The sequence below is a fragment of the Patagioenas fasciata genome, chromosome 10 (genome assembly GCF_037038585.1).
Source record: "Patagioenas fasciata isolate bPatFas1 chromosome 10, bPatFas1.hap1, whole genome shotgun sequence".
NCBI classification, from domain to species: domain Eukaryota; kingdom Metazoa; phylum Chordata; class Aves; order Columbiformes; family Columbidae; genus Patagioenas; species Patagioenas fasciata.
Genome location: NC_092529.1, coordinates 5151394 through 5177369, shown reverse-complemented (window position 1 = coordinate 5177369; position 25976 = coordinate 5151394). Strand labels below are relative to the sequence as shown.

The 25976-nt window shown below is 39.2% G+C and overlaps 1 protein-coding gene across 1 annotated transcript in view; it reads right to left on the bottom strand.

Annotated features, from left to right (window-relative positions):
• The window catches only part of PRKAR2A (protein kinase cAMP-dependent type II regulatory subunit alpha), a 53682-nt gene that overhangs the window by 13724 nt on the left and 13982 nt on the right, over positions 1-25976 (bottom strand). Inside the window, exons 2-5 of the mRNA XM_065845411.2 lie at positions 19657-19692; positions 4196-4248; positions 2553-2636; positions 722-828 (exon numbers count right to left, since the gene is read on the bottom strand). Of these exons, the coding sequence (XP_065701483.1) occupies positions 722-828; positions 2553-2636; positions 4196-4248; positions 19657-19692 (280 nt within the window). The remainder of the gene's footprint in view (positions 1-721; positions 829-2552; positions 2637-4195; positions 4249-19656; positions 19693-25976) is intronic.

The following is a 25976-nucleotide window of genomic DNA, read 5'->3' as shown; positions in this document are numbered from 1 at the left end:
AATTTCTTCCAAAAGGCTAAAAGATACTCAAAATGTGCATATCTATTATATGCCTGCTGCACATATACATGATATACAAAATTATCATGTGAATTGCAAAACGGCACCTTAAACTCCACAAATACAAGTCACACAACCAACAGAAGCAAAGTAACAAGTCTCTCTAAAGTCAGTGATCAAAGCTAACTGGACAAAGTCCAAGTTGTTCCATGGTAGCCACTACCACGGAGTTTTATTTCCTGTACTCTCCTGCCCCAAAATATTCTCCTAACCCTTTCCTTGCCATATGGTTTCTACTGCTGCTTTTCCCTCTCCTTTCTTCAGAGAAAACAGATCTTGGTCTAGATACAACATGTAATACAGCTGTTTTTAAGCTATGCCCATGCTGACGGGCACAAAACCTAAACTGGACAAATCACAGGCAAGCTCATGCTGCAGCCCTTCCCTCAGACAAAGTGGTAGTTGAGTTTTTATGCAGTCACACAGAACGTCTTAAAACTCAGCAGGTTTGAAATGTCTGCCTCTGTCAAAACCAGCTGCCCTGGCCACATGATCCAGAAGTCAATGGAGGCCTAAAGGGGAAAATAGAAAGATCAAAGGAAGAGGCAATAACTGCAAAAAAGGAAGTTTCCTTCAGAAACTGTCCTGCAGTAGCATTCCCTGCCAGGTCAAAGAAACTGAAAAGAAACACACTCTACATTTCAAAGGCACAGCTGCTTACCGCTCGATGACATAGAAGTTGTCTCCATCATCCCCTTGGTCAATCACATGTTCCTGAGGTTTCACCTTCCTCTCAAACATGGCATCAAGGACCTGAGACAGCTGCTCCTAGAAAATGAACAGGATGAAAAAAAAATATTAAAAAAAAGAAAACTCTCAGAAAACACACCTTAGCATTACTGCTGGACAAGGGTGAGTTCATTCTATCTGAAGAGTGAAGTGTAACACACACTGCATTATTTTTACTGTATGCAAATACAAGTAATATTCATATTAAATGTTGATTTCCACTAGTACCTCACTTGTTTCCAGCTTATTAATATAAGTTCAATAATGCAGACAAACACAGATACTTTCATTACAGAAGAGCTATAATCTCAAATTTATGTCCAAATGGCTTAACCCATGTGCACCCTTTCAGTGCCAAAGCACGGGTGTACAGCAAGCTCCCACTTGGGATAATCCAACACGGCTTCACTGCAATGGATACATATTGACTTATGTCAACAGCACATATATTTAATAACATGTATGTATGTCTAGAAACTGTACCACAGTTTATTAGTAACTTATTTGTACTGCCATCATCTAAGAGCACCAGTCATGATCAGGACTGTACTGAACAAGACTCCATACAAACAGAGTTATTTCCTTAGGCAGTCTCTGGCTTGGAGAACCTGGAATTCCGGCACAAAATGAGATCAGACCAGTACAGATGGGGAGCACACACAGAAAATGGGATAATGCTGGTCTGACCCAAGCTAGGTTTGTCTGATTGGCCGTGACTAAACTGGTTTTGTAGGCAGCACAGCCAGGAAGGCCGTGAAAGCCAGGAGAGACGATGCCGCAGTAACGCCTGGTCTCGACGCTGAGCTGCTTTACCACCTTTGTTATTCCCAAGTCCATTAACAATAGACTTTCACTGCATTTTCAATGACCATATGTTCAAAGTTGAAGACACAGATCCCAGCTGAGTTTCTAAAAATACGCTGCATGAATACGCCAACTAGTCTTTATGCTGCTAGATACACCCAAAGTATTTACTGCACTCCTTAGGTTGGGAACAATCAATGCAGCATCTGTAGGCACCACTATATTGAAAATACTGCCTATCTTTTCACTGGAATCCTATTTTCTTGTCTTTAAAAACTCTCCTGATATTTAAAGTAAAAACCATTGTATGAAAGCCATTTATTTTAGCCACGTATTTCACAGTATGCATTGAAGTAACAGTTGTCAGAAAACACGAAATGCAGATTTTAAAAAACTTTTCTAAAATGTTGTAACTCAAAATAAGTTTTTTGCCTGTTTACCCTCCAAACAAAGCATTATTAAGTAAATAAAACACTGAGCACTTCTGTCAATAGAAGGACAAGCTTTATCAGATTTCTGAACTGCAAAAAAACCCTCTTGGTTTAAATATGGTTACTGAGCCCCTGCCTTGCTGGTAAAGATAACAATCATTGCTCCTACCCAGTAGAAAACCCAGTTTTCACTAGGATTCTACAAACCTACGGAAAGAAAAATTAGGTGCAATGGTACACAACAGCAAATACTGAAAGATGAGCAAAGGAATTAAAAGAAAAAAAACAATAGGAAAAATGATTTGCGGAGAGAGGGATTTGACTGTCCTGGTAACTGACAATTTGACATGTTTGTTGATATTGTTCATTGATTGTTGATCTCAAAACACATGTCCCAGTCCAGCCTGCATATCATTAATAATTCATGAACTACCACAGTGCAAACAAGTGTCCGGACTGTTAGATCGAGCTATTATCTGTACCTACAAAGCACCAACCCCAGTTAAGATTGCCTTAAAATGGTATTACCTGATCGAGGTTTTTGAAGAGCAGGATATCTTTACATGCTTCCTGCAGCCTGCAGCGCTGCTCGTCAGTTTTGGGGTGAACTACCTTTAAAACAAAGTAAAACAAAACTGCCATGACAACAAAGAAACGTGATTACAGACTGAACCTTCAGAGTGAAAAAGCAGAACACAATTTCAGTGTCAAAGTATATGGTTCTTTTTGTTGTTTGCATAAAGAGTATTTATATATAAACATACAACGCAAGACAGAATGAAAGACACATAAGGAATACATTAGGGTGACAATTAACACATCCAAAACAAGAGTCAAGAAAGACAAGGATGCTTTTTCCTTCCCCTTCCTTTCTAATGTGGCCACAGATACAGCCAAAGCTTAAACATTTCTAATGGAGGAAAAAGTCAAGTTTTCTAAACTCTGGGTATATTAGTCCTATTAGATTTACTGTTGGCATACAGGTAGTTTATGAGATTTATGGTACATGCGTATTTCAGCCCATCTAATAACAAATGTTATCTAAGCAGTATATTTTTTTCAACAAAATTACTTAAGTTTTGCTCTTTGAGAGATTTTCTTTTTGTTCTTCCCAATTATAAACATTTCATCGGCTTAAAGGAACCAACACTCACTGTGTCATCAAAATGCTTATTTAAGTGCTTGTTGGAGGATAATTATGAAAACATATCTAAAAAATATTAATTACCTCATATTCACCATGTTAACTATATTTCTGGAATAACAAGAATTCCAAACAACAGTTACATTAGTAGGCGTTCTAAAAACTCATTGTCCAAAGTTGAGCAGATCTCAGATCCTTGTTTTAAAAGGAAATTGAATATCGAATCAGCAGTCAGTAAAATGAAGAATTTTGATGGAATAAATGTATCCAGGTTTACAAACATCTGGATGATCAGACACATTCAGAGTCTTTTTTTTTTTTCCCTTTTAATAGCATTTTATTTATGAAGTATCTTCTTTTGAAAGAGAAACTAGACTAGACTTAGATTTTCATTGCAGAAATGTAAGCATCCTTGAGATGGAATCTGGAAATGGAACACAGAAATTTAGAGAGAAAACGCTGACCCTCAGCAGCCAGGCTACAGGATTTGCTCACATAGAAGCATCTCTAAAGAAAAACAACCAGACTAGCTGGACTTGCATTTCCTAGAAACTCCCACTTTTCAAGAACAATAGAACAACAGGTGGCTACAGTCTCAAAATATTTGAACAACTACCCAGGCAGAACACTTTGACAAGAAAGGCAGTAAAAAACATCTGAGGAATTTTAAGCAACCATGAAGAAACAGCTGTGGTAAAGCTTAACTAATTATTCACAATAGCATCGATGCTCTAGGAATTGCCTCAACAAGCCTCTATGATAATTGAGGATGGAAAACATCCAAAATTTTAAACATGGAAGACTTCAGTGCAGTTCTCAAGTCCTTTGAAGTAAACTTATATTAAAGCTATAGTGACTAAGAAAGTACGTGAGACAAAGCAGCCCTATGTTTCAGAGCAATGTCACTTTGTCAATGTCGGTGTATCACAGCCGCTCAGAACGAATGCCATGTGGAAAGGAGAAGGTGACGTACAGACATCTGCCTGTCACACTGCAGACGAGCCTGATGCAATTCACTTGTCCTTACCCTTTGTTCCGTGTCTTCCTCCTCCTCATCGGGGTTGAAAGCCTCAGCACAAACTTGGAAGACAAAGAGAGAAGAAATTACTAAAAGGAAGCAATCACATGAGAACATCAAACAGATCAAGTTTAAATTCCTTTCTTTTGTATTTTATTTTCCTACAGGGAAAACAAAATCATTTCTGTTTTTATGTTGTTACAGTGTCAGAAGTTTAAATCCTATCTATCCTCCAAGCAGGCACAGCATGGCTGTTCTCGAACTCTCAAGTACAAAGTCTGTAACTTCCAACAGAAAATAACCTTGCCTAGCAAGTGCTCCAAAGCACGCACATAGATTACCTTTGCTTTCTTATCAAAGCATAACGATCTCCATTCAGATTTACAAACACCTTCTCTAAAATGCAGTGGAAAAATACTGCAGCTCACTGCTTTGTTCTTTGCCGTGCAATGTATGTAGCAAAACACGCTAAATAAGAAAAGTACAAGGAGACATGTGGCACTCACTCCACCTCAAGTCAGATTTACAAGTGAGTGTCTATATGTTGGGGTTCCTTCAATATAGAGAAATCACGTTCACACAGAAATTAACCTGGGAAGTGAACAATCAGCTTGACCACAGTATATTCCATGCCAAAAAATGTTTACTTCCCTCCTCCATATGCTCCTGTATCTTAGTACATTTGAATCAAATGAATGTCAAGTTGAAATGTAAAAACAACTTGAAAAAATACAGAAAGGTTTTTTTGGTTTTGTTTTTAAGTATGAGAACACCTGTGCACACCATACACTGCAGTGACAGGAACCAGGCTCTGCCAGACATGTCATTATAAGCACAGGATCAATTGTACGAGAGGCAGTGATAACTGTGAGCTAAAATTACGTTCCCCAGATTTACACCGTTAAACACAGACACCTTTGGCTGCCAAAAGCCTACATCTCTAGCTCAGATTTTCTTATTAATTTGTAGACATTTGCAGTTCTTACATGTCAAAGAGACCCCTCCATTCCAACTAGCTGTACAGATAGAGAAAGTGGGAGTCAGCCCTGTTTTCATCTAGCTCTGCTCCCATTTTACTAAGGGTGGTCTTCCTCCTCAGGGTATACGCCACTTGTACAATTTTACAAGGCAACAGAGACAAGCGTTTGTCTTTGTACTTTACCCAGCAACCTGACAATACTGAAGACTTGGCAGAACGCCCAGCAGCTCACTGCAATGACATCTAACCACTGAATGGACTTGGAAAGTATCAATAAAAATAAGCAGATATAAAAAAAAATAATCTAGAAGGCCTAGCATTCAGCAACTTGCAAATGATTTGAAAATGCGTACAGGACTATTGACCTTGTCATCATGCTTTGAAAATTGCTATAAAAATGCACAAGTCCAACATAATTAGCTAGGAGATACTTGTATATTTTTTCTGCCTAAAATGTACACATCTTTCCTAGCAAATTAGATTTCAATTCATTTTTTTCCTGAAGAGGTTGAAGAGACTGCAATACAACACAAGTATTCCACTTAACAAACCACAATGTAAAAACCCAACCATGTAATCATTAGGCATTAAAAAGTAGTTATTGCTCATACAATAAAACCAGTGTCGCGCTGCCGCTTCTGCTTCGCACCATTCAACAATATAGAAATGGTACATTAACAGCGTTCCTACAACAAACACACGCTTTCTGTTGAACAGAGTGGTCCGCCCACACGCAGGGCAGATCCTTCCCAAAGGATAAACAACACTCTTCCCCAGCTAAAGCAGCAGCCCAGCCCACCACAGCCCAACCATGTCTGTGTTGTGGGAAGGCAGATGCCTAAAGAGCTGCGGAACTGGAGCTGATAGGCAAAGATCCACTTAATATGCAACACAAAGGCACTAACAAAGACAACATGATTAGCATTTCGGGGTGAAAACTTTCCTCCTCCTTCCATTTTACAGTAAGGACCCAAGTCTATTGTAAAAGCTTTGGATTTTCTAATAAAGAACATTTTCTTAGAAGAAAAGCTCCTTGGTTTAAACGGTATGGGTGAAACTGGAGATTTAAAGTATCTTTATTTATTTACAACCAGTAACTATAGTTCAATTCTTTACCACACACTACAGTATGTACTAGAAATGCACTTAACGTGTGTTTCTGATAGTACCTGGCACACAAGCACATTCAAGCTCTGTATCCATGAATTCAAAGATCACCATATTTCATGATATCATTCTACCACTTAAATTCTCAATACCAAGCTGCAAATTAGATTTTGATCCCACCTCAACTGCAGGGAAGCGACTGCTAAGAATATGCTTTGGAACTGAGGAAATTCTCTTCGAAGATTCCCTTGGGAAAAGAAGTTTAATTGCCACAGGTAAGATGATAGTACTAGAGCAAAACTTTACCTGAAAACATGCAGCCAAACAACACAGTTCTCTGCAATTTTAGTTTCAAAAGGTTTTGGTTGGGATTTGTACACGTAAGTCTCCCCTAATTCATCCAACCCACTAAAGGCAAAACCAGCTTCATACAGCCCAGGAAGGACACAGACCAGGACCGAGGGCCCTTCCTTACACATGGAAATCACCGCTGGAGCACCCGTGAACGGGCACCACAGAAATCAAACAAAAATGTGGCAGAAGTGCTACTTCTTCCCATGCTGTCAAGTCCAAAGCCTTTCCATTGGACTTTTGTTCTTCAGCCTCCTGTCAGGAGTTCTTTTTTCATGTAGAAGGGTAGGGCAGACATTTTGGACTTTGACTGACAGCTCTGATTGACAGGAGTTTGTTTACTTTCAGGCAGAGCTGTAACTCTTAATGTATCATATCTGTTGTGGGATGGCTAGAGAAAGGGGAATTAAAATATTAACTATTTGAGCATCTCAATAAAACAGGTACTCCAAGGCAAGCTAATTTCTCACAAGATTATCCTGAAGAAATGTGCTGGCAGCATGTTTTCAGACTCCCTGGAACAGCAGGTGGAAGGGATCTCTCTCAAGTTCTCCCAGCCCAATCTACCCCCAAAAGGGGAGATATTTGCCGTGCTATTGGGGCTGACCTGGAAACCTCCCTGGGTGAAGATCGCACATCTTTCTGTCTCACCTGCTGCACCGCCCTCTTGGGAGAAGGTTTTCTTAATGTGCAACCTAAAGCTCACAAATATCTTGATATCATTTGAAGTGACTTCTGAAATCACGCCTTTCCTACGTGAGATTTTCAGCACAGCTCTGCCCTTGAGCAAATGCTAAACATGAATGCATCAGCAAAAGTTATATATGAGTGTGACACACACCCCAATTATTTATGTCCAATATTACAGCTATTATCAGCATATATCATGCAGACCAAGCTTCCTTCCAAATCTGCCCACATACTTCAAATAGCTTTGGAACATTAAAAAAACAGTTTTCAGTTTTAAGAAGCTTTAAGATAAAAAGAAATTCGGGCTTTTATCCTACCATATATGCTCAGTCTTTCTTAGCTGCTGCAGCTTCTAGTTTAGTTTTCTCCTCATACAGCACCTTCTTTGGCTTTCAAGAACACGCACATCTGTTAACACTTCTGAAGGCTCTGAAATGATACAACTCAGTCGCTGCTTTCTTACGCAGGTGCTGAAAGCAATAAAGATCTTTCTAGCTGCAGCAATGACACAGGCAGTGGATGGGTGAGGGGGAAGCAAGGGCTGGGGAGAGAATGAGAATTAACAAGGAAAGTTTGCCAGTACAACTTTGTTATCTTCCTTTATGCAAGTTCTAATCGCTGCCAAGATAATATTGTTCTGCAAAATATGTGTTTTGTCAAGATCAAAGTCCTTGCGGTCTATGCAAATTTGCATAATAGTTCAACATTTAGCTCCCATAAGCAAGCAAAGCCTTTGTGAGAAATGCATAGCATCCCACTAGTTAAGAGATCACTGTTACTTTTTTTTTTCAAAATAGTAGCCAAGAGGCTGGAGCCTGAAGACTTTCAGACACACAAAATAGAAGGAAACATTTTCATATCAGACTTGAAAACTCTACATTTTGTGTAAGGTGAAAGCATTTTTAATATTTCTGTTGTTATTGGAAGAAGTAGCAAAGAGATGCTTTGTCGTATTCTCTTTGCAATTTTGGATAGCACCATCTGTACTTCGGAGTGAAAACCTATTCACTCATCTTTATGAGCCTGCATCACCTCCAACTGATCCAGGTTCCAGTATAAGTTGGGGAATGACCTATTAGAGAGCAGCGTAGCGGAAAGGTACCTGGGGGTCCTGGTGGACAGCAGGGTGACCATGAGCCAGCACTGGGCCCTTGTGGCCAAGAAGGCCAATGGTACCTGGGGTGGGTTAGAAGGGGGTTGTCAGTAGGTCAGAGAGGTTCTCCTGCCCCTCTACTCTGCCCTGGTGAGACCACACCTGGAATACTGTGTCCAGTTCCGGTCTCTCAGTTCCGGAAGGACAGGGAACTGCTGGAGAGAGTCCAGCATAGGGCAACGAAGATGCTGAAGGGAGTGGAGCATCTCCTATGTGAGGAAAGGCTGAGGGAGCTGGGGCTCTGGAGCTTGGAGAAGAGGAGACTGAGGGGTGACCTCATTAATGTTTACAGATACATAAAGGGTGAGTGTCAGGAGGATGGAGCCAGGCTCTTCTCGGTGACAATCAATGATAGGACAAGGGGTAATGGGTTCAAACTGGAACACAAAAGTTTCCACTTAAATTTGAGAAGAAACTTCTCAGTAAGGGTGCCAGAGCCTGGCCCAGGCTGCCCAGGGAGGTTCTCTGCAGACATTCAAACCCACCTGGACACCTTCCTGTGGAACCTCACCTGGGTGTTCCTGCTCCATGGGGGGATTGCACTGGATGAGCTTTCCAGGTCCTTTCCAGTCCCTGACATTCTGTGATTCTGTGATCCTATGCGACCCAGTAATGAAAATCCCCCCAGAGTGGTACACACAGAACAACTCTTCCCATTATTTATTCAGATCAGTAATCTTGCACTATGTTTAAGGCACTGTTCTTTACTTTTGAGTTTGCCAAAGCTTCAAACATTTTTTGCAAGTCTGTCTCTCAAAGGACAGATGCGCAGCCTCTTCTGGGAGCGCAACGCCAGCTGGAAAGGTGACCACTTCCAGCGGCTTGTCATTCCCTCCTTGACAGCTGAGTTGCTAAAGCAGGCACTTCCAAAACGATGCAGTTGAGATGAACTTAAGAAGCTTAAACTGAGCTTATACACAGGTCTTTGCTGGCACAGCTCAACGTGATTTTCTGTACTTCAAGTTTCCTCTCACTTCTGTTGCTGGATGGCTCCGAACTTTGTGGTTCAAAAATTGGACTTAGTTTCCCAAGTTAAAGATCTCACCACGTCAAAGTAGATGACAGATTCATACCTCAGCCCATCAAGTGGGAAACAGAACCTGCACCCATTCACACTACCTGAACAATTTGCACATTTATGACAGAATGAAAAGCAACACTGAAACCTGAAAAACAGTGAAGGCATCTGCGGAAAAATCAGCTGTTTCAGCCTTCAGTTCACTAATGAGAACTGACTGAAATCAAGTGTAAATTTTTAGTTAAAAAGAATGTCATTGCGTCAGCCCAAAACTCAGATCTCAGGTCTTAAAAGACTGGTTTTTCTCTTTTACATTATGCGCCATACGAAAATCCCCAGATGTAGGAGAACCCACAGCAGCATCACTTCATTCTTAATTCTCAGAGGCGTAACTAAGACGTGACTTACAATGACTGGGACTTGAGCAAACCTCCCCCTCAAGTCTTTGTCAAATACCAACGCAGAATATTCAAGCACACAACCACCTGCATGGCCATATATGTCAAATCAAGTGTAAGGTTTTTCAGTTGAGAAATATTTAGAAATAATGAAATAGAAAAGGAAAATAATGGATTTTCAGTTCTGGAAACAGCTTCAAATTTTATTAAAAGTTATAAGAAAATTAAAGTTGGTTCTTCACAGGCAGTTTTTCTGCTTTACAGATTAACTACAAAGACACAAAGTCACCGAGTGTTCCTGTGCCAAACCAGCTCAGCAATGGGTAATTTGGGGGAGGAAAGGTGAAAGTGTTCACCAGGCCCACCCAAAGCTTTGCTTACACCCCAAATTCAAATCTAAAACGCCCATCTCTGTTCAGGTGTCGGCAACATCCGCATCAGAGCAGTAAAGCTGAGGCCACAGGCAGAGCTGGTTCTGCTCAGGGAGCTGGGGCACTGCAGCTGTTCCAGTGAATGGGCAGATCACAGCACTTGCTGTCCTTGCCTTTAGGAACCTCTGCTAACCGTTCCCTCTGTATGATTCCGTACTTCCCAGTACTATCGTTATCTAAATCTCCAGCTTGTTTTCTTCCCAACAAATCAAGACAGAAATGCAACAGTTTCAGTGAAAACGGCTTGTGATAAACAGTGTCACACACTCCTCCTCCACACTACATCTCAGTCATGAGTTCAGAACACACTGCGGAATCCATTATACATGCTGCCTTTTATAACATTTTTTTGTCTTTGCAAGAAATCCAACTCTACATCCATAGACAACTTTTCTCCCAGATGCTTAAGTACAGGCAATAGAATAAGCCCTTTAAAATTATGACAATTAGTTGACAACTATTTCCACGAGTACATTTGGTTTACATATTCCGAATGCATTTTTCAAATATTTTTACTAAATTCATATAGATTAATAAAAATATTGTTCAAAGTGAGTATTTAAAGGGCTTTATCTTCAGATATGGAGTAAAACAAATGAGACAATTCATTACAGCAGAACAGCCAGGGAAATGATACAGCCACAAATTAAATTCTTTTCCCCCTACAGGAAGATTTGGCAAAGTATTTAACATTACATTTCCCTAGGGACAAATGAGAACTTTGATGATGAAAGACCTAGAATAATAAACAGAAAGTAAATAATCACATTCTCTTTTAGATTTATATATTTATATATATATAAAGAAAGCATTACAATGCAGACAATGCTGCTTCAGCTAGATTTTTGAAGACAAACAAGTACTTCTAATGTGCAACACAATGCCTTCCTACTAGGGAACCTGCTCCTGGGATCTACTATGGAAAAATATCTCCTGTCAAAGAGGCAAATTGAGGAGGGGGCATCCTACTGAACCGCAAGAAAACTTCAAAAGACAATCCTCAGCCTATATATCTTTATTTAAACCCTCCTACTCATGTGTAATTAAAACAAAAAACTTGTGCCCATGCGGGACAGGAGACAGAATTCTCTTAGGCTCTACTACTGCTTTGGTATAACCAGATTAACGTGACATTTGCCTCTTTATTTTGGTTTGGTTTTGTTTAATTAAACCAACAGTTGTTCATCACTGGATTTATTTTATGTCAATGCCTGTTGAATGATATAGACACAACTTTTACTTAATACCTTTATGTATGAGTTATGCAGAGTGCTTCAGCTTATCCTTCCCCTTTACGTGCTCACACGTGGCTAAAGCATCACACCCTCCCACCTCACCGAGCCAGGTGCAGGGGAATAACAGTAATGAAGTTACAAGGCTACTTAATTTTGTAGAGTAAAACACTGGCAAAAATAACTGTATAAAATGCCCCTAGATAATCTAAATACACATTTGTGCAAACACTTTCCTGCACAGCTGGAGAAGCCAAGGGACAAGACAACCTGATTTCACCCAATTCAGCTGCTAAGGAAGCCACAAGGAGAGCTCCTGCCCTTGTGGTTTCTGTGTCTATTTGTCCCAGCAGAGCCCAGTGTCCCATCAGACACTCGTGTGCTCTGCACCTTGCGGTAACAGGCGAGTCTGCATGAGAAATACAAATAAAACAAAGCTTTCCATCATGGCAGAGGACTAATTGAAAATAAGAAAGCTTTCCATGTGTCAATATCAAAGGTGCTCGCAGCTCTGACATGGTAACAACCAAACCCAAAATACTGAGCCTTAGTTACTAAACAGCAATTTAAAATTTGCTGCTTCTGTTTCCAACTCCCTTTACTACATTTAAACAAAAACCTTAAAATGGCAGTGGGGTATTTTAGTGTTAGACATTGTTCTTCTATGTGGTGCAGCCTGAGAAATTCAACCGAAGCAAGCTTTATTCTTGCAAGTTAAGAAATCAGAAGACCGCAATGGATAAACACACTGCTGACCTTGTTCAAGCCTTGTAAGAGAGCCTTACCGATGAGATAGTCAGCCATAAAAAAGGTCTCCTGGAAAACATGATGCTACTACTATTTCAGAGCACCCAGCTTCACAATTGTAGAAGTCAGCCTTCTGCTATCGTGATCTTCTGTTATAGCCCATCACATAAATCTCACCACACTTCTAAATGGTTACATAACCCAGGGCAGATAAAACCAGAAATTAAGCACCAAAAAGTGTTTACACGCCAGACAAAAACAGTGATACTGTATCTCAGTTAAAAACAGCATGGAGAACGTTCATTTTATATTCAGTTTACATCAAAACACCCCAAGTCCCAGAAAAGGGCTCAAATATACATCTTCCAAAAAAAAAAAAAAAAAAAAGGCATGTATCTCATAGGCAAAGTTGCAAACAGTAGATAGCAAATATAATCTGAGGAATATAATCTACCTCAGCAATAAAACAGAAAAGGTGTTTTTCCAGTCTATAAATAAGAAATTATCTTTCTGTTTCCAGACCACGGCTTTTTTTTCCTCCCCCAATTCTGATCTGTGAATTGCTAAACTTGTGATTAGGCACATAATATTTTAAAAGAACCCAGCATCTTGTGGAAAGTGCACTGAAGCACCTGTATGGTAGGGCAAAGCAGACCTTCAGCAGTGAAAATTACCCACGTCTTTCTGACGTCTATCGTGACAGAGAACTGAGGGATGTCAGAGTGTTAGATGGCATTTCTGAAATGAATGGTTCAGCAACTTAAATATGATTTTTACAGATTTCTAGAGAATGTCCAAATAGCTTAAAAAGCACGTTACCCCTAATGGAACACAAGTATTCTCCATCTACCTGGCAGCGAACGCTATAAAGCTGCTGCGGTTTTGACACAGGACTGTGTGCAGAGCAATGATGTGGAAGCCCCAGATCCCTGAGCTTTGAAACGACTGCGTCCTGTCCTGGCACATCAGCACCTCAGGGAACGTGGAAACCTGCTGTCCCGTCCCTGCGTGAAAATCCCACCAGGTACCCCCATTTCTGAGCAGCTCAGATGTCCCGATGATTGCCAATAATGGGCAAGGCAGAACTGTTTGATTTGGTGCCGCTCATCTTCAGGATGAGTCAACTCTCGACTTCAGTGGCTCACTGAACAAATTGATTTCATTTACAAAAAGACTCAGCTGAAGCAGTGTGGCAAAAGACTAATGTTAAGCAGAGTGTCATCAGTTTGAATTTGTGGGCTTTATCTATAACCACTTAGTTCTGCATTTTTCTGTTACAGAACATTAACAAGTTTCAGAAGGTTGCTTTCCTTCCTAGCCCAAATAATAGAGACATGGGAAAAACGTACATTGACATGCTGATCCGGATCAGGTAAGTGCCTGAGGCCGCCAAGGACCCGTGTAGAAGCCATCTCCCAAAGGCAAGTCTTGATTTAAGTCTCTCTTTAAATGAGAGCACTATAAAAGTGCTCACAGCAGTTCCTAAGACTGCTTTAAACCCATTGTATCCCCCATAGCTCGTTTTTTAGCAGGTTGACTAAAGCTTTATGTTATTTGGAGTATACGCAGTCTCATCAAGGCATTCAGGTGTTAAAAATGACTGAGTGAAGTTTCTGGAAGCACATGGGATGTCCTTTCATTTAAATCAGGTATGTTTAAACTATTCTGTCCTATATGGACTATTCAATCCATTTCCCATTTAATCTGAAGTCACAGCAACCTAAACTTGTTATGCCTTTTTACTTATTAATACACTCACGACATCTATGACTTAGTCTAAAATTTTATATTAAAAAGGGATAAAGTGCTGCTGTATTTATCTATAGGGAAAATGCAAAGCACAACTAACTCCCGTCACTCCACATCTCTATATCACAGCACTATGTTTTGCACTACGTTTAAAAGCACCTTTTAAGCCTGTATCATGACATGCATTTTGAGGTTTCCTCCAGTGTGTTTGCTTTCAGGTTCTTGTGCACAACAAAACACGTAGGAAAATTTTAATTTGGGCTTCAATTCACACATTAAAAACCAGCTTGGTTTCAAAACAAAAGGAAAACAACCCAGCAATTCTCATTCCACCTTGCCTCAAAAAAAGAAAATGAAATTTAACCCATCAAAAAGTGAGAGAATATAATTTTATTTTTAAAAAAATCATGTGAAGGCTGATATTTTCAGAAGTATTTATGTATCTAAAGATATGGAGTAGCATCTATATAGGCTTTTTAAAGATTTTTAATGTAAAAGAATTAGTAAAAGTTAATCACCTGCACCTTTTGCCACCTGAATACTTCTGAAAAACTGGCCCTCACTGCATTAGTTGCTTAATAAACCTGTATAGCTATACCTTATTCACTCAATTAATAAGGACTAATTTGAGTTTAAATGTTTTATTTCAGAGGAACATCTTTTTATCATTAGGTAACATACGGATTAAAAATTATTTAGAAAGAATACATTTAAAAAAAAAAGAGGAAAACTGAATTAATTTATTCCATTGTAGCACTTCCATTCACTTATATTTGCACTGAGCAGATTGGATCAGATTTTGTCTGACCATGTACTGCACTGATTTAAGTTTTAAATAAGGCTTCTCAGTGAGTGTTGTATTTCTCTTTATGTCATAAAAAATAAAAATCTGCCAATTACAAGCAGAATTATTCACAACTGTGCAATCCAAGTAATTGTGAAGTCACGACTGTTAATTTCCAAAAATAAGCTTTTCATTATTCACTGAATGCCAATTACATGCCAAGGATTTTTAAATAAGTCCCAATATTGCAACAAAAAAAACAAGCTTTTTTCTGTGTAACGAATAATGGTTCAGGCACTTTCTTACAGGAGAGCACCCACACAATTTATCACCACTTTCATCTGTCATCCCACACACTTGGCTTTTGCTCATATCAACATTTTTCAAAATGAATTATTTTCACTCAAGTGATGATATCAGTTTTGCAATCATTAGGGATAGCAAAAAATTATAGAAGCATCAGGTTGCTGAAACAGGAAAGCTGTTTGTGCCATTAGGAAAAATGTGATTTCCTTGAAGTCAGAAGTCTCTTACAATTTATCACCTGCCTGAAAACCTTTCAGCAGAAGTTATTATACCATCAGTTTTGAAAGATGGTGAATAATCAATATAGAAATCCACTAATAGCTGCAAGAGAAGAAATCGGATCATGATTTCCAAGTCACCCTCTGATAATCAGCTATTCTTGTAACTAGAAAGCAAAGAGAATGGCACAGAGAAAGTCACTCAGTCTTCCTCCCTTGGTGATCTGATGATATTTTATCACTGAATTAGTAGATAGTATCCTGCAAGAGAAAATACTCAAAACAGTCTCCCAAAACAAGTGTTGCTTCTTGCTTCATTGCTACTATCTACATGTTCGAATTCAAGAGGATCCCAAAACTGTATTCTTTACCAAATACTAACATGCTGCGTGGCAATCATTAATATAAAAGCCTTCTTAGAAAATTATTTTTTAAATGGCATTTTAAAAGGCCAAAGCTACTAAAAAGATTTTACTATGCATAATATTATCATATCCTGACATCTCAACTTGCCAGAGTGTGATGAAAACACTTTATCTCACTAGAAGGCCCAGAGAGACATCAGACTTGAACAGTCAGCTCATAAAGTAGAAATGTTGATCTTCAGTAGGAGCCAGAAGAATAGGGCATTGAAGGTAAAAAGTCACCCATTGTCAAAATGGAGAAGAACCAGTGAGTTTGAAGAACCAATGGTCATCCAGACCTCTTATGGAAGCTCCATCTTAATTTAGGAGATGGCTTCTGATTCTGGGGACAGCAGATTTGATCCTTCTCACTTGAGCAAGTCTCTGTTGAGAGCTGCCCTACCAGAGGGGCTAACTGAAGCAAGTCTTGTTCATTTGATAGTCACAGATCCTGACAATCATGTTACTTTGCCAGTATAAAAATATAGGGGAAATAAACATATGGCTTCCCTAGATTCTATAATTCAGTTATTCTGTTTATATAGTTGAGTGTGAAAACTTAATCCCATTCCTATCCCACAGAGGCCAAAAGAAGACTGAGTGAGCATAAAGATGTGCAAGAGAGATAAATTATACCAGGACACTCAGATAAACAGGATTAATCGGAGAAAACAGATGATATCATTTCCTTACGTGTATATGGTATGGGTGTCACATTTCGTCAGATTTTTTTTCTATCCGGTAAAGAAGTCAGCAAGTCTGCTGGGGAGTGGGTGTTCTGTGGAATGAATCAAAGGTGTCTAGAAACGGCAATACAGAAATCTAGCAGAAAAACTTTACTTCTCTAAAACTAAAAGAGAAGAAACTATGCCCAGGTGAGACCATAGTAGGCGTCACACTCTTCATTCCAAAACCACAATTAACTTTCATTCATATACTGCCAGCAGCAAAATTCTCCTCAATGTTACATATCAGTTGTTATAGTGGGACAAATATCAATGCTCTCTTCCCTCTAGTTTTGAAATAGCTTTGATATTATTACTTGTGAAAGGAGGTATCACGGATCTGTCCCATCTCCTGTAGTCACTAACCAAGGGCTGAGACACTCCCTGGTGTTCTCTGCGGTCTCTTTCACTATAGAAAAGGAAATGACTAACAAAGTTTGTCAGGAGCCCCTGTGCTTGGAGGAAAATCAAGAAACGTCATCAAGCAAGTATGAATTTCACCACAGCCCAACTCTTGGGAGGAAGGAATCTGCACAGTTTTCAGGCCATCCAAGCCAGCCTGGGCAGCCCGGGTCGGTCAGCGTGCCGTGTAACATGAGTTCCCCACGCAGGCAAAGGCTCAGACAGCGCTAATTCACTTAAAGCAGCAGCGAGAGAACCGTTCTGCTGGGTGATCAGCACTGAAACTGCCCTGGGCACCACATAATACGTAATTGGTGTCTTATAGTTTGGAGATTAAAAATTAGTGGGTTGGAGGTTGTGTTGTTTGGTTGTTTTGGTTGGTTGGTTTGGGTTTGCTTTTTAATTTCTACATAGGGATAGCTTTATGATTTTGGAAACAGACAACCCTGTTAATCAAATCAGCCACCAGCTTATGTACAAATTAGAACTGGCCGACACAATGTTTGAGGTTTGTACACATGCCATGGAACCTCAACATGTTACATGTCCAATCATGCTATGCATCAGTAAACTATTAATTAGATACATTTCTAGAGGAACATCAAGCTCTAATTTCTCTTTCTCCCTCCTGGCATTTCCTGGAAAGGGCTGTTTCTCTTCACGAGAACACTACTTTACCACTCTGTGCTTCTATAAATAATTCCGGGAACATGGTTAGATAAGCCCCCCTTTTCCAGGACGACCCTCCTGCATGGCCCATGGAGTTTCCCACCATCCCACCCCCAGAGCAGCTTTGCTGGCTGAATCTGACCCACACACAAAGCCACGTTCTCCGGCCAAGGAGCAAATGGGATTCCCTGCAGAGCCTTCATGGCTGTTGAACCCCCAGAAAAATAAATACAGCCCACAACATCCCCCACCCCAAACTGTTCCTGTACTTTTCCTGCCAAGAACAGGAAAACAGGGTCTCCTTGTGTATACATGGACGCTGTTTAAGCCTCTTTCATATTTTAACAAATCCCACACTAATCATGACCTGTACATTATATTTTTTCCTCCATTTTGTGTATATATATTTTTCTTAATTGTGAAAAGTATTTAACACACAGTAGTAAAATGCATTCTATTAATGTTTCTCTCCATGAGGATTCTAACATGCACTGTAAACTTGGAATTACTGTAGCTCTCCTTGGAGCAGCAGTGTTATTAAGCATCTAAACAGTCCACCTTAATCTAATTGCCTAAGTTAGCAATTCAATTTTACATTTGCTCTTTAGTTGTTCACATAAACCTCTAGATCCCTTCAATGAAGGAACCAGTTTTTTATCTAAGAATAGCTTGGTACTATGAGGCCACCCACATTACATTTCAGCATTGAAGATTCAAAAGGATTACAACCACCCTCTGATTAAGGCTCAACCTCTTAAATTCAGAAATAAGTCAGCCTTTATTTACATTTAAATCTGAGACATATTCACTTCTCATCTGTAAGATTTTACTCCATCAGCAGGTTTCAGGAAAGATTAGTTTAATTAGTGCTGTAGAGTATCTTAAATCTGGAAACTCCCAATGTATGACCTTCAATATTTACTATCAAAGTCTCAAACTCCATCATTCAAGACACCATTTTTTCTTGCCTAAATTTCTCATGTAATAATATATCAAAACTACCAGCACTGTCCATTTTTAAGAGTTATGAAGTTCTCTTTATACTCACAATTACGTATTATGTAGTGGCATAAACACACATCATACCCTTAATCATACCCAAGCACAGCAGTAAAGTGACTGGACTGCATGGGTATAAGGGCATTTTGCAGATAAAATTGATCAAGTATTCATGTCACATATATTTATATACTATATATATATTATCACCAATGTCCCACTGTAACTACCATACCAAAGAACATGTCAGATAATATACACAAGCTACAAACTGAGTAGGTTTGAACTGAAAACTAGAGAGAAAACACTGAACCCATTGGCATTTTTACAAAGCAATTTTTCAAATCAGAACCGTAACAACTTTCTAGACCAGCTGAATGTTACAATTAAATATTCAAAGAAAAAAAGTAACTTATGCACAGCAATGTGCATTGCACCTCAGATGCAAAAATACAAAACCTTCTCACCTATACGGTGCATTTTGTTCACATGATACTGTTCAAAAACAACTTTAAAAAGAATTTGTTTGGAATAACAGCTACTCAATAAAGCATTTAATAATGGTTAAGATAGAAAACAAACAAGTATAATCTGTATCTCCAGAACAAGTGAACAGCCACAAATGCAACAACTTTAAATCAGCTGCACAAGCAAGGGGCTAAAACACCACAGAGAAGGCACATCGCCTACCCCCTCGTATTTCTATATTCTAACCAGAGATAAAATGATCAGCAACACGGAAGATTAGGAGATGTGCTCCAGTAAAAAGAAGCTGCCACTTTTCCAATTTGCTGCAAAACAAGCTTTTGCCATAATTATTATGTTGCAAAGTTCTGGGAAGTTTTTCTGGCAGAATCATCACTGCTGAAGTTGCTTCAACAGCTTGTGACGCCCTGCAGAACTTGGCTGAACTACTCTCGGTGTGCTGCCTATTGGTTTCTAACGTGAATTAAGAAACAATTCTCATTATCTCAAATAAAAATACTGCAAAAAGTACAAGAAATAAGGCAGTGATTAAAAGTATGGTCATTTTAAATGTAATTCCTTTAGTCAGATACACATTTCAGTACTTTTTCAGAAACATTACGTTCTTAAAAGGAAATCATACCTGATACTCTCCTGTTGTACCGGTTAATGACTGGAGCTGCAAAAGAAACAAATCAAAATTACAAATGCTGTTTATTATTGCAAATTAAAAGTCATCATCTTGAATAATCAAGATACATTTTTACTACACAAATCCCATACAAGTTAAAGAAGAGCTTCAATATAAACCTTTCATCCACTTACTTGCCAGCCAGTTAAGTATCTGTTCAAAGTTAAAACTTGATTTTCCAGAAGGCCGTTACGTGCTAAGATGAAGGGTAAGCAGTTTTGGGGTTTTGTACCCGATTCTGACAGAGGTCACCCAATCTTAACCCATCATCAATTCCCAGCCCACTTCACCTAGCATTATGACAAAACATTTCAAAGCGCTTTAAGTTATCTATACCTACTTAACACGATCAAGAGCTGATGGAATTTAATAGCTACACCACTCTATGCTCCCACAGCACACACGCAGGTAACCGCGCAGGCCGGGCTCCCGGACTAACTCCAGTCACCCATTCCTCACCACAGGTAACTACCAAAGTAATTTTATTCCAAATACTTCAAGCTTTCCCATTCCTGTTGAACAGCACGAACAGACTACAGAAAGCTCTGACATACTCTGCGTACCATCGAAAAAAAAGTCCATGTTTCAAAGACTATGGCTTCTTTTAGAATCTTGATTATTTTATCCTATCGCAGGCTTCAGTGCCATCAAAACAGCATCAAGTTTTCCACAGTGTTAAACACGAGGAAAAAAAACATAACCTTTTCAGGACAGTTAAAGAGAGCACTATTATTCTGCCTCCACAAAGCTTTTAAGATTAAAATGATAGTTTGCTTTTCTTACACCAGTGAGAGTTTTAAGATGTATAAAATTTCAGGTTTACTTTTCTATGTTGTCAGAAGATTATTTTTATTCTAAAGAGATAAAATCTGCCATTTCCTACTACAGAAAACTAGCATTTTCTTTTGTTCTGGGTCACCAATGAAAAGTTTTGTTTGTTCATGACTATTTTCAGTATTGCACAGACAGTACAGCCCCTGCTACGGCATCCTTGTGTTTTGCCATTAGAAGAACACGGAGAGAAGCCTGGAATCAAGGACGGCCAAGAGAACAACCCGTGAAGGTCCCGCACACACCTAGATTAGACTGCGGACACATGCCAAAAAATTAGATGTGGCGGAAGAGAATAATACACTTACAGTTAGCCCAGCCTGTTTCCTAGACTGAACACTAACGGGCGTCTAATTTAAAGCTATAGCGATAGATATTCTAACATTAACCTCTTACAGCAGCCCAGCGTGAGCACATCTCTGCCTACACCGCAACAAGAACGCAGTGAGCCCAGCACATCACCCCAGTACCGCTCAGTGCAGCTGGGATCTTCACCAATACAAAGAAATTGCTGCTTTGAAACAGGAAGACATTTTTTTTTCTTCTTTTGTCCAATTAGAATTTCCCACCTGCACGCCAACAAGCCATGTCGCAGGTCAGTTATACGTTAATTGCAGAAATTATAATGAGATTAAAAGATCTCGCTGCCAGACAATTGTATTGCAAACTCTCCATTGTGTCAAAACCTCAGGTGCAGCAACATTCAAGTTCAAAATGTCTCATACTTGCAGCACACTCCCTGCTTTTACTCAGCTCATGGGAGCCAAGACCCAGTAATTGGGTAAACACAACAAAAACTGAGGTACATTAAACCATTGTACCAGAGACCAAACCGGCCCAATTTCCTCCCTGGCAGCCAAAAGCGAGTGACACGAGCAGTGGGGAGGCCCATCAATCCTGCATCCCGCAGCCTGGCCAGGACCCACTCAGGACAATGATACAACTGCACTGTCCAAGAAAAATCAGAAGTATCTGCTGAACGTGCGTATATTTTCCATATTGGCCTGAGGCACAGCCTGAGTTCAGCACTAGACAGGAACACTAAACAGGGGCTGTTTCAGAGTGAAAAATGTACAGGTTTCTGGCTGTAGGATTATTTTTTCCTTTACAACTGCATTTTCTTGAACCAGTCAGTTCTCTAGTTTAATTAGAGTGCTTATTAAACAAGTTCAACTTTATGTCACTATCACATCACTCATCATTCCCCTGTTGCCACGCTGGAAGAAAAAAATAGTGAGAATTTATTCATTCATATATATATATACACACACATACACATACATGAATGCCACATATATATATTATAAATAGTCAAAGAAGGAACAATGCTATAAAGGTACCCAGCTTCTCAATTTCAAAAACATTTTATACGAACTTCAATCAGCCAGCTCCGCAAAAATTAGTTATGTACATATTTGCTAATAAAAGACTGCACAACCTTTCTTAAAGTACAGCATTCCGTTTAATAAAAAATTTGAATCATTTGCATAAATATATCAATACTGTACCTTCTGTTAAACTGACAGATGTACCTGATAGCAAACAGCACTACTGCCATGCAGTCATTCTAACACTTGTTAGTGGCTCTGTTCCTCACTTGAAAAATTAGGGATATGACTTTCAGAAACAGAGACTGGTATGTGATAATGCTGCGAACCACTGACCTCAAATACAGGTATTCTATTTTTTTTTTTTTTTTTTAATACTTTCCAAAATTGAGGAAACAGGAAATCATCTGGTATTTTTCTGTTTGCTTTGGCATTGAGATCTTCTCTGAAATACCTGATGCTTGATTTTGGTTCACCATGTTTAATTCACAAGAGTTCTGACTATGGTTATAGTCAAGTGTTGAAGCTCAGCCCTACAGGTGATAAAGTATATAAGAGAAGAAGGACACAGATACTACCTTTTTTTACCCCTGCTTTGAAAACCAAACCAACAATTGAAGTATTTAAGCCTAGCAAGTGACAGTAAAATCATTCTCCAACTTTACTAGCCAGATCTAAAGGAACACTTTCCCTACAGTGCATGGGATCCCTTCTTTGTCAGAGTAACAAAAGTGACTGGTAAAAAACACCAGCAAGCTTTTTAAAAGTTACACTACTACCGTAAGAGTAGAAGCTATTTCTCTATGCTACTCATTAGCACTGTACAGTAACATAAGACACTAAAGCTTGAAACGAACAGAAAAATTACAACAATAATAGTCCCAGTTACTGCAATCCTCTTCTTACACATACTAAGAACATTAAATTCTTAACGAAAGGATAAATAGGACTCAAAAGATCAGTTCAAGGTCACAGGAAAAAAAATCAGGGACAAAGAATGAACTGGCGTTCCAGGCATGAGCTGACAGTACCAGATGTTACCCCTCTCTACTGGATACCGTGAAAACTTCACTTCTCTTCCTCCACAAGCACTTTGCTTTTGACAAGGACCTGTGAACACTTCCCAATTACAACTGGGGAAAAAAAACAACCCACATGCTGATTGTTTGTGATACTGGATATAATTTATAGCAGCAGACTAAGTTAAACTACTATGTACACAAAATTTAATATAGATATAACATTCTTATCAACTTAATCTTTTTAAGGTTTCCTGATGAAAGATAGAGCAAAGCTGACATACGAGAGGTTGCATAAAGTAAGTAGTATACTACTTGGAGTTCATAGAACATAAGCATAAAACACTGGCTTAAAAAAAAGAAAACACAACAGAAATGAGTGGTTTCCAGGGTACATTCCCATCGAATCATGGAACAAGATCATCCTATGTGAACAGAGACAAAAAGAGAAACAGAATGTAAACTGTTCGTATTTAACAAGTCAATTAACATTATCCAAACAACATGTGAGCTGGCACTATATTAAAGCTGAAATACCAGAAGCAGAGTGGAGTATAAATCTGAGGCGTGACTGTCTCCACGGAATGTTATATCAAGTTACGATAAGGAAGTGCTAGACTACAGCTGTCAAACTGTTTTTCTACACACCAAGATGTTAACGGACTTACATGAGTATGAACCATTGGAACTGTGAGAAAACGTAAAGATTCAAGTATTATCATTTTAGGATTTCTAGGAACTAAAAAGTAATGCTATAGCAGAAACAAGACTTCCATCATCAGATATGCAATCACACTTTAACACATGCAAATCTGAACTTGTTTTTCAACAAGTAAAATAACGGGGCTCCCTGTGACTATTACTAATACAATAGTTGTGTATCCATTATTCCCTTCAGGATGGCTCTGCTGGTCGGTGGCAAATTCCACTAACCTCTTCCAGATCTCTGCTTGACAAGGTGGGGAGCGTGAGTGGGGCTACAAACTATTCCATTTGTTTTCAGAGGCAGTTCCGGAACCCAACAGTCCGCATGTCAACGTTTCTTTCAGAAAAGCAAAACAGACAGAAATGGAAGTTTTACAGGTGCCATTGTTTTTTCCTTCTATTCTCACCCCGCCAGAATAGGATGGAAACTCAGAACCTGGTTAGAGACAGGCAGGAGAGATAGTGACGGTGTCAGCTGAAGCATGCCAGATATTTGGAGGAAGACAAAAGGTCAGGAACACTAGGGAGGAAGCGAGTTCTTTCAGAGGACAAACAGAGGGAGCACAGAATGTTAGAAAAAGGCGGCAGGAAAATGGAAACCGTAGTCCAGGATTGTCTGTGTACACACACACACACTTTACCTTTCTGTTAGAGACTTTTACATCCATCAAATTGGAAACCAATAACAAAAAAATACATTACTATTAAACACTGTGTTCCTCTCTGCTAAAGTAATAGAGGATAGAGGCATAGATACCTTTTCATTCCCAGTATTTAAAGAGAGATCTCATCAGTAAAAAGTGATAGTAAAATATAAAACCAAAGTAGTAACACATCCTGGTCTCCATTTTAATTAAGTTTTCAATTTGGACTTTAAAATTACTGACATGAAAAGGGTAAACACTGACAGTAGCCCATGATTTTTTAGAACCCTTCTGATAGAAAGGATAACTACTGAAGGAAAAGATTGAGTCAACAAGCAAGGCATCTCTGGCAGTTAAAAAAAGATGTTTTGCAAAGTTATTAAAGCTGTTCTGCTATTTTGGTTGGCTCTTTTCTTAAACAGAGAAGAAAAATTAATATGCCCTCTGGAACAGACAGACTTCAAATAGCTGCTAAATTCAAGAAAATCATAAATCTTTACTTGACCCTCTGAAAGAAATTTAGAGGAACCTCTGGTTGTAACATCTTAGTCAAGAATTGCCAGTAATAGTTTTATTTTGAATTAAAGGCATTTTTTAGCAAAAACATATCACTAAACTTGAACAGTCGTGCACGGTACTATTTTGATTATGTTTCTCAGCAGATATTAATTCGATGCAAAAAAGGACCACGATTGTTGTGCAGTGCACCCAGTGCACCCTGCTCTCAGAATTCAGGAGTTAATTCAGTCTGACTGAAGCCCAAGTACAGGAGAACGAATACCCATCAAGCAGCACCCCGTATTATCTGACATTGCAATGGCATGACCCACACAGCCCTCTCTTATTTCTTGCTGACATGTTTCAGATATCTAGCCAAACACAGCACTTTTTTTTTTGCCTCGATTTTTTGAGTGTAATCTATATTATGAAGATCAAAGAGATCGCAGTAAGGCATGCACTTGCTTTACAGACATGAAATTAGGCAAATTCCCAGCACTAAGATATAATCTCAGTGGAAAGGATATATTTCACAGTGATTAAAGATATAACCGAATGCTGATACTACAATGGAGATTGTCACCGACTGAAATGCAAGACTGGAGAATTTTTTCAAGGAAAGACAAAATTATACGTTGCACGGAAAATGAAGGATGCTGCAAAGAACCAGGAGAGTTAAGAAGCAACCGACAAATCTTCAAAGTATTGTCAGAAGAGGCAAGACACTGGAGGGCACAGCAAAGCAAGACACAATAAGTGAAAAAGGGAAATTTGCTTGGGCTTTAGGAGCAAGCTTAAAGAGAAAGGCGTTTCAGAGATAGGGAAGCAAAGAAGCCACATTACTAATACAACAGAAGTTTTAAAACCCAGAATGACGTTAGGATTACAGACCCAACACCAAGTAGATGATAAGAAGTAAAGATCCTGAACATATCTGGAAATGACTTTCACAGGGATTTTCTGACAATGAAAAAGCCAGAAAGGGCCAAAGGTGAGTATGAGACTCCAGAGTACCAGAAACATCATATCAAGGAGAAATAACTGAAAAATTCCTTAAAATAAATGCTTCATACAGGAAAAGATAGTTGCATCTTACCTAGGGAAGCACAAGGCATTTCCTAATGAGTGAAAAACATGGGCACCTGAGCCACGCGTCCAGGCGCAGTGGCGAAGGCAGCACAGCCTCTGCCTGTCCAAGTCTCTCGACTCTTCCCTTCTATCTCACCCATCCTGCTTTCAAACTTCAC